The sequence below is a fragment of the Emydura macquarii genome, unplaced genomic scaffold (genome assembly GCF_026122565.2).
Source record: "Emydura macquarii macquarii isolate MOO-44397 ecotype Brisbane River unplaced genomic scaffold, CSIRO-AGI_Emac_v2 contig_2205, whole genome shotgun sequence".
Taxonomy (NCBI): domain Eukaryota; kingdom Metazoa; phylum Chordata; order Testudines; family Chelidae; genus Emydura; species Emydura macquarii.
Window position 1 is genome coordinate 8,994,867 of NW_027132342.1, and position 13,087 is coordinate 9,007,953.

General features: G+C 42.2%; 1 protein-coding gene across 1 annotated transcript; it reads right to left on the reverse strand.

Annotated features, from left to right (window-relative positions):
* Positions 1–6,113: 6,113 nt before the first annotated feature.
* MCAT (malonyl-CoA-acyl carrier protein transacylase) lies at positions 6,114–10,793 on the reverse strand. Its single transcript, XM_067559329.1, has 4 exons — positions 10,198–10,793; positions 9,563–9,650; positions 8,516–8,733; positions 6,114–8,187 (listed from the first exon to the last, which is right to left on the reverse strand). Exons 1-4 carry the CDS (start codon positions 10,624–10,626, stop codon positions 7,765–7,767), a joined length of 1,158 nt encoding a protein of 385 aa, XP_067415430.1. The 5' UTR covers positions 10,627–10,793; the 3' UTR covers positions 6,114–7,764.
* Between the last annotated feature and the right edge of the window lie 2,294 nt (positions 10,794–13,087).

Below are 13,087 nucleotides of genomic sequence, written 5' to 3' on the forward strand. Positions count from 1 at the left end.
AAGCTTATTAGCAGTATTTTCAGTTGATTATAAACTCAAGTCATTTGAATCTGGTTTTGATTCCTGCTGTGCTTTGTGTCAAATGCAGATGCAGATTGTACTCTACAACACCAGGAACTGTCAGTTAGGCATCACAGATGTAAGATTCTTAAAAGAAGACATTCTTTCATATGTTATCTGTCTTCCTACCCAGCGTGCGCGCACACACGCACACACCCCCCCTCTTGTTTACCGTCTTCTAGTAGAAGTATGGTATGGAATTACCAGATAACTATGGGCATCCTCTTACCTCCTTTACATAGACATGCTTTTTGGACACATTTTGTAAATATTCATGTCAGCCTAATTAATGGGGACAGAATTAAAAGTGTTAGTGCTGCTTATGTTCTGTTTGTGGAAATGCAGCACTCAAAGAACTTCTGAGTCCAAACAACAGCTTGCTATGGACTTGACTGATATTTGGCTGGTTTAAGCCTACTTTACAGAAGATAGATATTAGACAAAAACAGGGTTTTTTCCTCTAGTTTCTACTTCTCCCTGATTAAGCAAGAACTACAAGAGTGCAACACCCTCAAGCTGAAAATCGCACTTCAGCGTTCTGTCTTAGATCAGGTTGCATATTACGTTCTTGCTCTTTGCTTCCAGCACAGAGCACATTTGCTAAGGAAGAACTTTACCATGCTGCCCCTCGAACAACAGAGTTATGTTCACATTTAAGCCTGTAGTATAAAAATACATAAATTCTTATCGATACAAATGAATATTAAAATTTGACTTTTCAGAGTCCTGAAAAACTATTCAGTAGAAAAAAAAAATATTTTAGGTAGTACATCTAAAATGAGATTTGATACCATTTATGGTTTGATTTATGAGCACACATGTACACTATGCCACTCCCAGCTCTACTGTCGAATCTGCTCTTATAAGCAGCCAGGATGTTGACGCACACAAGAATTCTCTAATAAAAGAAACACCCAATGCACAGCCACAAACAGGATTACCATCCCAAATTTCCTCCATAATGGATGGCTTAGGACAAAGTGGAGGTAATGTTTTTAACAGTGAAACAATCCACCTTTTTGAAGAAATGGTGGTTTTTCAGGACTAGGAGAAATTTAAGCTATGATTAGGGGAGGATAGTTTCACTGTAATGAGCTACACTACAGTCATTTGTCTTCCAGCTGCAATTCAAAATGTTTGCTTTTAAAGTGCATTTATAGGCAGAGACTAAGGTCTCCACCTCCTCCCCCTCTCATTAGGAACATCAGGGTCACCTATAATAGATCTTACTTTAGAGGTGAGGACATAGCACCATGGAAACTAACATCACAGAAGAAATAAGAGACAGCAAGTAAAAAACTAGGTAGGACTCCTCAGTTTGTTAGATTACAAAAATTCTAACATTACATTTAGCATTTCAGAGACATAAGTCAACCTTTAGAAGACACAGATTTCCCCCCTCTTGACATATTCTACAAATCTATTACCCAATCTAGTGATAAACGCTGCATATTTTACTGAATACTTACTGGAACCACTGATATCTAAACATTCAACTGACCGTCTACAATAGTAAATGATAAATTGCAGAGGAGGTTTATCTGCTTTATTATAGTTAATGTTTACACATGCCAAGAGTGGAATTTGTACTGAGAGGTCTGGGCAAAGGCAGCTGTTTCACAGAAATAAGTGCTATTAATTTACTCCAGTAATCAGATTCTTGGCTTGCCATTTTCAATTAATTTTGCCTTTCAGAAGTATGATGCTCTTATAATTGATTACTATTGGAATCTATTTTTAATTTAATCTGTATTCAATATTTATTTTAATTAAGAGTTGCACAGAAGTTTCTTTAACAGTACTTGCTAAACACTTCAAATATATCCATATGATTATAATAGATTTGTGCACTGTGTGGACTCAATTTTCTCCAATTACAAGGACTTTAAGGTTGCACCACTAAGAAACCAAATTCAACCAAACTCGAAATGAGTTCTTAGAGGGGTCACACACATTCAAAAGAAGCTTAAATTAAGGTTGCACATAAAACCTTCAGTTCTGCCTGCTTATGCATTATAACATACAGCCTTTAATTACATGATCAGACTACTTCCCAATTAATACAATAATCCATATACATTTTTCTACAACCTTTTAAAGTACATATTGTGCATGCAGAGTAAGGTAAGAATTCATTCTCAGCACATCTTGTTGTATAACATCCATAGACTTACACAAACCAATAACAGTTCTATAAAATTGTATGCCATTTAAGAAAAAAACTTGTAGATAACGACTTGTATAATGCACTCTTACATACTGAAGTTTTTCCTATATTACTTGGTTATTACTTTTTGTCTGCTTATTTTCTTGATCTCTTATCTTCATAGATTGTAAGCTCTTTGGAGTTGGGACTGTCTTTTCCTCTGCATTTGCCCAGAGCTTGAAACAACGGGTTTGCACTCTTGGTCATTACTATATACAGATAATACAGGTAGTGGGCAGTGTAAGGTTGCAGGTTATCCGGGAACAGATAAACATAGCAGCCCTCCAGGAATCAAAATTGTTTAACTTTTTGAACACCTTCATAGAGTTCAGTAGCCAAAGGGGCAGGGCCCTGTGCTAGAACCATTTACTGTGACAAGAAATGCCGGGACATTGTAATGACATTCCTGGAAAGATATCTGCTGGATTGCTTCTTTTAGGTCTACTAAAGAGTGAAAGTTCTGAAGGGATGGCGCTGCTATAAAGTGTTATTTAAGAGATCTTGATTTTTAATAAATATTTAAGTGTCTTGAGGTCACAAAGAATATAGAGTACATTGCACAGGATTCTTTATTTGATGGTACTGGCTCTATGCTACCACAGAGAAGAAAATCAGTAATGACATTTATTTTCCTGCATTTTTCTAGAAGTTGTTTTTAATTTCAGTAATATCAGTTTTTTGAGAGGGGGAGTAGCCCCCGATGTGGCCCTCAGATCAGAGAAGTTGTGCTAGCAAAAAGCATATTTAAATGCTGTTTTCATTAGCTAAGCTTCAACTGTAGTGTATACTACCTGTCTCCTGTATTTGTGCAAACCTTTTATTGTCTCCTAGAGGCACTACTTGGTCAGACAGAAGTTCTTTCATGTTATATTATTTTAATTGCAGAACATCTGGTGGTACTGTATGCTTTTGACTCTCCTCCCCTTCTAAATCTCTCCCTACATCTAGACAAATGGGGCTGAAGAGTAGCTCTTTTTCTGTTGCTTGGTAAAAGAGATATAGCTATCTGTCACTTCTGCTATATAGATTTTCCTACATTACCTGATGTTATCAATGAGCCCTCGTGGCCATGCATCAGTTTTCCAGCAACAGAACAAAAGGTTTGTCTACCAGTGTTCAAAGCTACTGGTAAAACTGCAAATCTCAGGGAGCTTGGAGATACAGCAACAGTGAACAATTCCCCCACTGCATATGACCAGATTGGAGGACATGTCTATTTATTATGGTAATTCCTTTTTGTTTTATGAAAAGCATTTATTGTAATCTTCAGTGTGGATTAGAATTTCCATTTTGTAGCAGGAAGAAATTGTGTCTAGGAAACTGAAACAAGGCCATTATAAAACACAGGGCCTCCTCCTAGGTACTCTCATGGCCAAAGGGCAGCCCTGCAAGTGGCCCCCTTGCCTCACTTTCCCTTGAGAGTCCCCAGTAACACTACATGAGTTTATCCTCGAAACAGTTAACAGTTTGTTAACAAAACATAGTGCTGGTAGACCATAACCGAAGTCTTAAAACATAGTCCATGTAACCCCCAGTGCACACAGTCCTGTTCTCAACAGGGACCCACACAGTCCCTCTACCAGATCAGCCTCACCATACTCCACTGTCTTCTACCATGTGCAGGTTCCCTGTCCATCATCTTCTATCCCTCTGCCAAGACAGCCACCCCAGTCTTTCCACTTGGAGTACACCTGCTCTTTCTCGTGGGAACTCCCCCAAGCATCTATGCTAGGAGAGGATCTTCACCAGGGAAGCATTCCTCACTCCTCTTAGCCCTTTCACTATTCCACTGGATAGCTCTCCAGCACTAGAGATATCAGCAGTAAGTTCCTCTGCTACTCCTCTGTTTTCAGTCCTCTCTAGCTCTTCACTCTGGCTTAGGGCCAGGCAGCAACTCCCACTGCAGCTGCTCTTTTTGTTGCTGCCTTCAGCACCTTCCTGCCCTAACTGCGTGGGGGGGGGGGGGGGGAGAGAAAGGGTTAGACACCAGTCAGCAAACCCACTGATTATTCTCTTTACCTTCAGCCTTCTCGCAGGAACCAAGTTCTATCCTTAACAGCTCTCTTTTCCTGACTGACTCTCAGCCTGTATTGCTGCCCAACTGACCTTTTATAGCTCTGCATTGCTGCCCTTAATTGGCCCAACTGCAAGCACCTGGACTAGAACCAGAGCACTGAGCCATTTCATTTAAGGGGCCATCTACACTGTTACAGCCTTCAACAACTCTATAATTCTGTCCTGGTGGGGCAATGGAGTTTCCTTCAGGCAAGCCATTTGCCTTTGAATGACCCTCTGGAACATGGAACAGCCCTCATGGAAGAAGAAAAAAAGAGTCGCAGACATATTTAAGAGGCACAAGCTATCTAAGCAAGTGAGCCAGTGCATCACAAGAAACACAAGATATTGTGGAGGAGCATTGCCGTTTCCCAAGTATGCTGACCAAAACCTAATGCGTCTCAGGAGTGGTGAGCGTGGGGGGTTATGTTCAGGCATTCATTGCTTTGCAAGCTCTGTAACTCTCCTGTGCTGTCTATGAATGAACTGCATGTGTTTAAGGAGTTCTCATGCAGACTCTGTGTTCCTGACTTGATGTGTCCCTGAAGAATTAAACTATAAACCAGAGGATGTGAATGTGGGGACTCTGAGGAAGGATGCGTAAGTGATTTGGGACAGTTAGGAAATCTCAGCAATGGTTCTAGGTTCTAGTGTGGTTGCACTGTGGAGTCTCCCATCCAAAGAATAGGTCCAAAGATGGAGCCTACACCCAGTGAGTCTCAGAATCCCAGAACTAGACACACTGACTGGATGCTACCCAGACCTAGCCATCTTAGGTGCATGTGAGACCAAAGTTTGAGTCCAGTTAACACAGTCTGGTAACCTTCTAATCCAGGGACTCAGCTAAGGCTGTGACAAGAACTTCTGAAACACAGTTTTTAAAAACACTTGCATTTTGATGGACACAGATTAGTCACTTCATCTGTCCATGCCAGAATGGCCCTTGAAAAGCAAGATATAGCCACAGAAGCTCAAAAGGCTGATTCCATCACCTTGTGGTCATACCTCAGTATTGATTCAAATCTTCCTGGTCAGGGGCTTCTGGTAGTTCTGCCTTGGAGGAAGAGATGATGTCCTTAACCTTTGATGCAGCTGTTGCCACCTCTGATAATGTAAGTCTTTTAGTCCTTCAATAACAAACAGAACTTTTGAATTGCTCCATTTGACTTCAGTGGAGCATTTTTATTTTTCCTTTAATGTGCCTTTGACTACAAAGGCATATAAAGCTTTTTAATTTGAAGGAAATACCTACTTGCAAGGGGCTTTGTACTTTTTTTTAAAAAAGCACCTCTAGATGTTTGGGCTGAATATCCAAGATGATTGTTTCAGAAATCTCAAATAGATGCAGTGGAAATAGCTTGTCTTTACCCTCCTCTTCTTCCCCTGGTTCTGACTCAGGGCTGTCACCAGAGCCTCTGGGATAATTAACCATGAGGATGATTTGTTCTTTCTTTTCAGATTTATATTTAAACTTACATTTTTTCTAGGGGTAGTCTGGTATTGTCTGAGAAAGATACACCATCTTTTCTTTAACAATAAGCTTGAGAGTTATATTTCCCTGAGACTGAGGCTAGACTGAATGAGATGCAGCATCTGAGTTTAAAATATTTTCTGGTTTTGGATTAATTTTAAAACTACGAACAGACTTGTTGCTTGAGAGGATTGGATTCTAGAGAGGAAGATTAATTCTCAGACACAATATGCTTTATTTTACATGAATGCTTGTTTGAAACTGGAGGTTCATTAACACACTGAACAACAAGAAAAGAACCTGTTTCATTTAAGGGTCTAATTTGTCAACCATTGGTTAGGAATGCTCACTAGAGAACCTGGGTAGGATCAGTAGGTTCCACTGCATAATCCAGTACAGTATGCCTTAGGTTCAACAGTCATCCCATATGGTGGAATGTCACCCAGGGCTAAAGGGAAAATATAGCCTGCCTCCTTCATTATGGTGGCAAACAGCCACCATATAACCTCTAAGGGCACCTCTAGTTGGCTGAATAGGTGGAAAGGGGGCCCATGGCACCATTATTTACTCCCTAATGTTCAGAGAGCCTAGCCCCAACGTACAATGTAAGCCAGCAGTAGCACTATGGGTGCAGTCTTCAGTGGAGCTGTTTCACCTGAAGTGAAGGAACTTGCAGAAGTGGCCAGATAACACTATGTATGCCCCAGCTGCACCTACTATGGCAGAGGACGAGTATGATCTTCACACACCCCACACATACAATAGAAAGATCATTTTAGCATTGATGCAGGGGGATCTAGCTCTCCCCTACACCTGAATTCCTCTTTTAATGCTGTGGCAAAAAACCCAAGACCCTCTATACAGGGCTGTAGCAGACAGAAGCACATGGAACATTTTCTAGCACTAACCTTCCAACTCACCTTAGGGCCCCTATTTTAAGCACAAGGGTAAGGAAATTGCAAGGATTTAGTATACTCATTTTTCCACTTCCTTAAAAGAGGTTCAAAGGACCAACTTGGCCCAATAACTAACTGGCTGAGCTGTATTATCTAAGAAGATGTCAGACAAAACTCAAGCCTACTATTTACACCAGAGAATTCTGGTAAAGCTTCTGAGGGGAGCAGCCATAAGGAGAAAGGTCATATCTGAGTCTGGTAACTTAGGAAAGGAAACCCACTACAATGAACTTAAGACACAATGAGCATAGAGGAAGGAAAATTCTTCCATAGATGGATTGTAAGTAAGTACTACATCTATAGCATTAATAAATATTCATAGAGGCACAGCTTTATAAATAGTTTATTAATAATGCAACCTTAAGAAAATTGTATTTCTAATAATATTTTTCTAACTTATCTGACTCATGGAAAAAAACTTTTCCTGTAGAAACAATATTTTAAAAAGAGCATTTCAGTTATTTATCCCACTGATTAGGTATCTTATAAAACAAAACATGATTATGACTGAAAGCTGATACAACCCAATAGTTTACCTAAATGAATTCTTGATCTTAGTAAACGGAAGTCCACATAAGAAAATACTATTAAAGAACGTGATTCTGCAACTAGATCCAAGCAAAAAGACCTTTGCACATAAACAGAACCCTACTGATGTCAACAGGACTCCATGTGGGTAAAAGAGTCTGCATGTGTGGATCTGCTGATCTAGTTGCAGAATCAGGACCTTTGCAGGAGTGGACCCAAATCTAACAGTAACTGACATCTTTGCTGGCAGTCTCACAGATGACAGGTTGAATGGCTGAACCTTAAAAGTGGTCCTTCCATGTGAAGTCTGAAGCATGTTGGAGCCATAACCTGGAAAGGAAACCTTGCATTGTAATTGTGTGCGCTGAGCTCTTTTGCAGATAAGATAAAGAGAGGTCTTCAGGACTGTCATGTCTGCTTCTTTCAGGAATGATAAAATCATTTAAAATGAAGCAGGGGGGAAAAAAAACGTGCATTTTCCTTCAAAACTACGTTTCCTCTGCTTCCTCATCTTCTGAAACATCAATATGTTTATAGAGCTTCCAGGCCTTTAAATTGCAGTTTTTGAGGATTGCTCCTAGCTGCTTCCCAGGCCCCACTTCATATGTATAAGGAAACTCTACTCCTTGTTTTCTTTCATATATAGCATGCATAGTCTGTTCCCACTTCACAGGTGAAACAAGCTGCTTTACTAACAAATCCTGAATGTGTTTTGAATGCATATATTTTTTGCTATCAACATTCGAATAGACACAGATGAATGGTTTCTGAATCTCAGTTGATTTTAGAATTTCAGCCAAAGGCTCTTTTGCTGGTTCCATGAGTCTTGTATGAAAAGCACCACTGACTGGAAGCATTTTTGTTCGCTTAAAATAATGTTTTTTGGAATTCTCCTGCAAGAACTTCAAAGCCTATAAGAGGGGGGGGGGGGGGAAGAAAGGCATTCATTATTTACTTTACACAATTCAGGGTAAAGTGATATTAATCTGATTTGTCTGTCTTTCAAAAACAATGTACTAAATCCCTATTCATCCTCCCCAAGGGACTTAATTTATGCAGTTCAGAGAAAAGTACTATTTGACCACAACAAACGATTGGACATGGTCTGCAGAAACTCAATCCATATATTTTGTTTTGACATATTGGCTGAAGTTGTACCAATATTGTTAACCTCCCTATAGACCTATAGAATAGTAAACTATTATTAAAATTGTTTAGACATTTATTTTGAGGCATTACCTGCAGATGTCCTGCAATGACTCTGCTATCTGGAAACAGGTAATTTGAAACTTCACACACAGGATTATCTATACCCAATGACTTGCAGTGTTCACGAGCTTCCAAGCAGGCAAAGTTGTAATTTGACTCATGTTGACCAATAACCGATAACATCCCACTTGGGACAGCTTCTGATGCCTTTTGCATAGCTTCAGCACGCACTTTCACTGCATACAAGGCTAGTGATAGAACAAAAATTCTAAATAAGCTTAAACCTCACAGAAAAATGGTTAAGTTCATTAAAATTGTTTTATTGTGATTTTTAGCAACCTTTCAAAAAACATTTAAAAAAATTGTGTATATCCCTCTTACATACACCTTTCCTTTATAGAAGTCCAACAGTGAATGCTTCACAATATTTAATTCAAAATAGTTACAAATGTGTAGTTTAGTATTTTTTAATTTGCTGAAAGCACGTTGAAGGCAAAAACTAAAACATTTAACACTGTATGTACAATATGTTAATTTTCCCAAGTGATTAATTTTTAAAAAGATTTTTTAAAATATTAAGAACATAATCCTTTTGTAATTAAAATACAAATTAACCAGTTATAATCCTTCTCAATAATAAACCCAGGAAATATTTTTAATGTCAATGTCTTAACAGTCTGTCAGGAGGTGCATCAATTTTTGTATGCTACGACCTAAATATCTAAAGTAACTACTGAAGCTGGCTTTAAATGTAAGGCCTTATTCTGTTCTCACAACTTCACTGCAACTGGGAAAAATGTTTCATCCACATACAACAAATTGCAGGATCAGGGTCTTAAAATATATTTATTTTATTACTATGTGTATATATTATGTATTGGTTCTATTTAAATGTAAAATACTGTCTTAAGTTGTTTAGACAGAAACTGAAATCAGAAATTTATATTCAGAAGGAAAGGATGAGAAGCAGCAAGGAAAAGTTGTAATAGAGGGTGTTTTAGAATGCTATTGTGTGTGTGGAGGGGAAACCACTCTGAAATATGATTCCTAATATATTAGAAATATTCCTTTAAGTACCTTCTGTATAATCTAAGGCTCCAGCAAACACCAGGGCTGAAAACTCTCCAACACTGAAGCCAGCAGCTGCAACACAGTTCTCAATGACCTGAAATAGTAAAATAAATACAAACCAACCAATTAGACTATATTATAAGATGTCCTGAGAAAAACCATAGCCCAAAATTTCAGAGGCAACCATGTCATCTTTTGGATGCCCAACTTTAAACACCTCAGGCCTGGTTTTCCAAAATACTAAGCAAATATAGCTCCCACGGACTTCAACTGGAACTGTGGTCACTCAGCAACAGTAACAGGCACATCCATGATGTCTTGAGTTGGACACTCAAAACCAGACACCTAAAATGAGGCGTCATTTTGGAAGATTTGGGCTTACATGTGCAGGGCGAGTGCACGGTGACATGAAGGACATGGGTGAATGTCTCCCAGAGGGGTCCTCGTGCACCCACCAGTTGTGCAAACCCTGGATGTCGATACCCCTCCCCAGAGGGCGCAGCGCTGTCCTCGACACCAGGGCATGGACCCCGCGCCTGCCTGGACACATTACTCGCTCGCTGGTGGTCTAGCTGTCAAGGGGAGGTTGCCCGGGGCTGGACGCCAGGCGCCCCCCTCACCAGCCCAGCCACGCCACTCACACTAGGCTGCTGATGGCTGAGCTTCTCCACGGCGGCCAGGGAGGCGACGAAGATGGCAGGCTGGCTGTGCACGGTGCGGTCCAGCTCGGCCTGCGGCCCCCGCAGACACAGCGAGAGCAGGTCATAGCCCAGCACCTTATCGGCCACCCGGAACATGTCCCTGACGTTGGGGTAGCGCAGGAGCCCCCGGCCCATCCCCACGAACTGGCTGCCCTGGCCGGGGAAGAGCAGCACCGTGCCCTCCTGGGGGGGTCGCCGCCGCCACCTCGGCTCCTCGTCCTCCACCGAGCTTTGCAGCAGCTCGGCCAGGTTCACGGCTCGGCCCTCGCCGGGCCACGAGCTGCCCAAACGCCGGGGGGCGCCGCGCGCCTGTTGGCCCCCGCCCAGCCGCCGCCAAACCGTGGCGGCCAGGATGGCCCGGCTGCGCATAGCGGCGGGTCCCGCCGAGGGAGATGAGGCCTAGTCAGGCCCACCCCGAAGCCCGCGTTGCTACGGCAACCAGACTCGGCACCGCTCTAGAATTTTGGAGCTCCCGGTCCCAGTGAGTCCCACATGGAGCCCCCTTGCCCCGTCCCCGGGCCGGCTCGCACGCTTCCTCCCGAGGCCGGTAGGAAAAGGTTTCCCCGCGCCGAGAAACAAAATGCGAGAGAAAGGTTCCGACAATTAATCCCTCCCCCTCTTCCCCGCTCACGTACGCAGCTCTACCGGCGTAGAGCCTCCTCCGCTCGCTCGCTCCCTCCCCCACGACACGTGTGCACTGCACGGTGCACCCCTCACGAACCACACCAGGGCCTGCCTTACACTCACTCAGTCCCACGACCTAGGGCTGCCCAACTCAAGAGCCTTTTACAACCTAGTGTGGGGGTGTCACAAGGGTTCCCGGACCCAGCAATGAAATAAAATACAAATGGAGCTGGGGGTCCGAGGGGCGCCCTGTAAGCACTGCTTTACCAAAGCCGGGCTCCCAGGTGGTGACAGACCCCCTCACTTCTTTCAGACCACTTTACACACTCCCTATAACACACCTGGGGTTACCCAGACACACAGAGCTCCCCGCCTCCTTCCTACACGAAGGGCTGGCCCTGCCCTGCTTGCTCTTAAACCATTCCTGTACATTATTTAGTGGGGCAACCTGTTTAACAAATGACTGTAGAACCTTTACAACATGATTTATTACAATTCACAATCAGGCGTCAGGCCGGGATGCAAGACAGAGACAGCCCTGGTGGTGGGGTTGCCCAGCCTTGTTTTGCACAGAAACGCCACACTTATACTGTACTGCTAGATCAGTGGTTCCTTTCTCAGCCAGGTACACGTACCCCTGGGGGTAGTGCACACAGGTCTCCCGGGTGTACATCAACTCATCTAGATATTTGTCTAGTTTTACAACAAGCTACATAAGAAACATGAGGGTAGTCAGTACAAACTAACATTTCTACAGACAATGACTTGTTTATACCGTTCTATATACGGTATCAGCAGTTCTCAAACTGTGGGCGAGTTCATTTTAATGGTGTCGCCAGGGTCAGTGTTAGACTCACTGGGACTCAGAGCAAAAAGCCAAAGCCCAAACCTTGCTGCACAGGGCTGAAGCCAAAGCCCAAGTTCTTAAGTGAGGTGAAACTTGGGATATGCAAAAGAAATCAGACACCTGAAAGGGGTACAGTACTCTGGAAAGGTTGAGAACTACTATGCTAGAGATCACTGAGTGGCCTTCAGTACTTTGACCATGATATTAAGACCTCTACAGAGTAAATGGGGCTGAACTTTGTCTGGATCCAGTCCTTCCTCTGAGATGGACAGAAAAATGGGTTTTAACTGCAACCCTTAACTCAAGTATAATGTAACAGTTTAGGCAAGTCCTGTAGGTGTGTTTTGTACCAAAGATACTACTACAAATTTAAACAGGCCAACTAAGTGGTACATGATGCATAACCAAGGACTTCAAACAAGCAGACACGCTAAACAGCAAAGACATCAGCTGAAATATGTTACATTTAAGGGGGCTGTTCTAATATATTTGATATTTTTTTCCTGAGAAGAAAGTGTAGCTGGAATTATACTCAAAATAACTGATAATCATTACTAAAAATGAAAGCTGAAGAGAGCTGCTGTTTTGATTTTCATAATTGTCTGTAGGGTGACTAGATAACAAGTGTGAAAAATCGAGACAGAGGTATGTGTGTGGGTAATAGGCATCTATATAAGACAAAGCCCCGAATATCGAGACTGTCTCAAAAAAATTGGGACATCTAGTCACCCTAATTCTCTGTGACATAGTCTTATTGTTGATAGGAATTGCAAGGTGGTTGCTTTTTCTTTCCCAGGTATTTATCACATAAGCCTTAGGTACTGTGCCCTAAATGTTGGAGGGATTGGCTTTTTCTTTTATTGGTAAACTAATGGTTTCCTTTTCTTTTATGTCTCCTAGGATACAGAGATGGAGTAGGCAAGATCCCCTTCAGATGGACCAGATAGTCTCTCTCAATTCCCTCTTACCTTAATTGATAAATGGGGGTCTAGGGAAGGTACTGAAGGAAGAAGATGCCATCCATCCACTAGGTGCTTGAACACCAGGAGGAGATAAATTGGGATTTACTGGGGGGGAAGGGAACACACACAAAAGCACTTGTAACTTTTCACAAGTGTTATAAGTACGATTACAAGTACAGTAGAGCCAAGACAATCTTCTACACACTGCAGCCTGCTCTGATTCAGTTAGAAACATTTTTGTGTTAGTCTAGACCAAGGGCATGCACAAGGGAGGGACAAGCAGGGGCACTCCTGGGCCCCCAATAACTATTGGGGGCACAGAACTCCTTTGGACCCAGGGTGTGGTGGGCGGGAGGACTAGCTCCTGCCAGGCTAGAGGAGGAGATGGAAGTGGGGA

Bases quoted from the DNA above. Each gene is read 5' to 3' on its own strand.
- MCAT (XM_067559329.1), bottom strand. From the start codon at position 10,626: ATGCGCAGCCGGGCCATCCTGGCCGCCACGGTTTGGCGGCGGCTGGGC. The intron at 9,651-10,197 runs GTGAGTGGCGTG...TTACTATTTCAG, and splicing joins TCAGCCATCAGCAGCCTAGT to GTCATTGAGAACTGTGTTGC. The intron at 8,734-9,562 runs GTACTTAAAGGA...TTCTATCACTAG, and splicing joins AGCCTTAGATTATACAGAAG to CCTTGTATGCAGTGAAAGTG.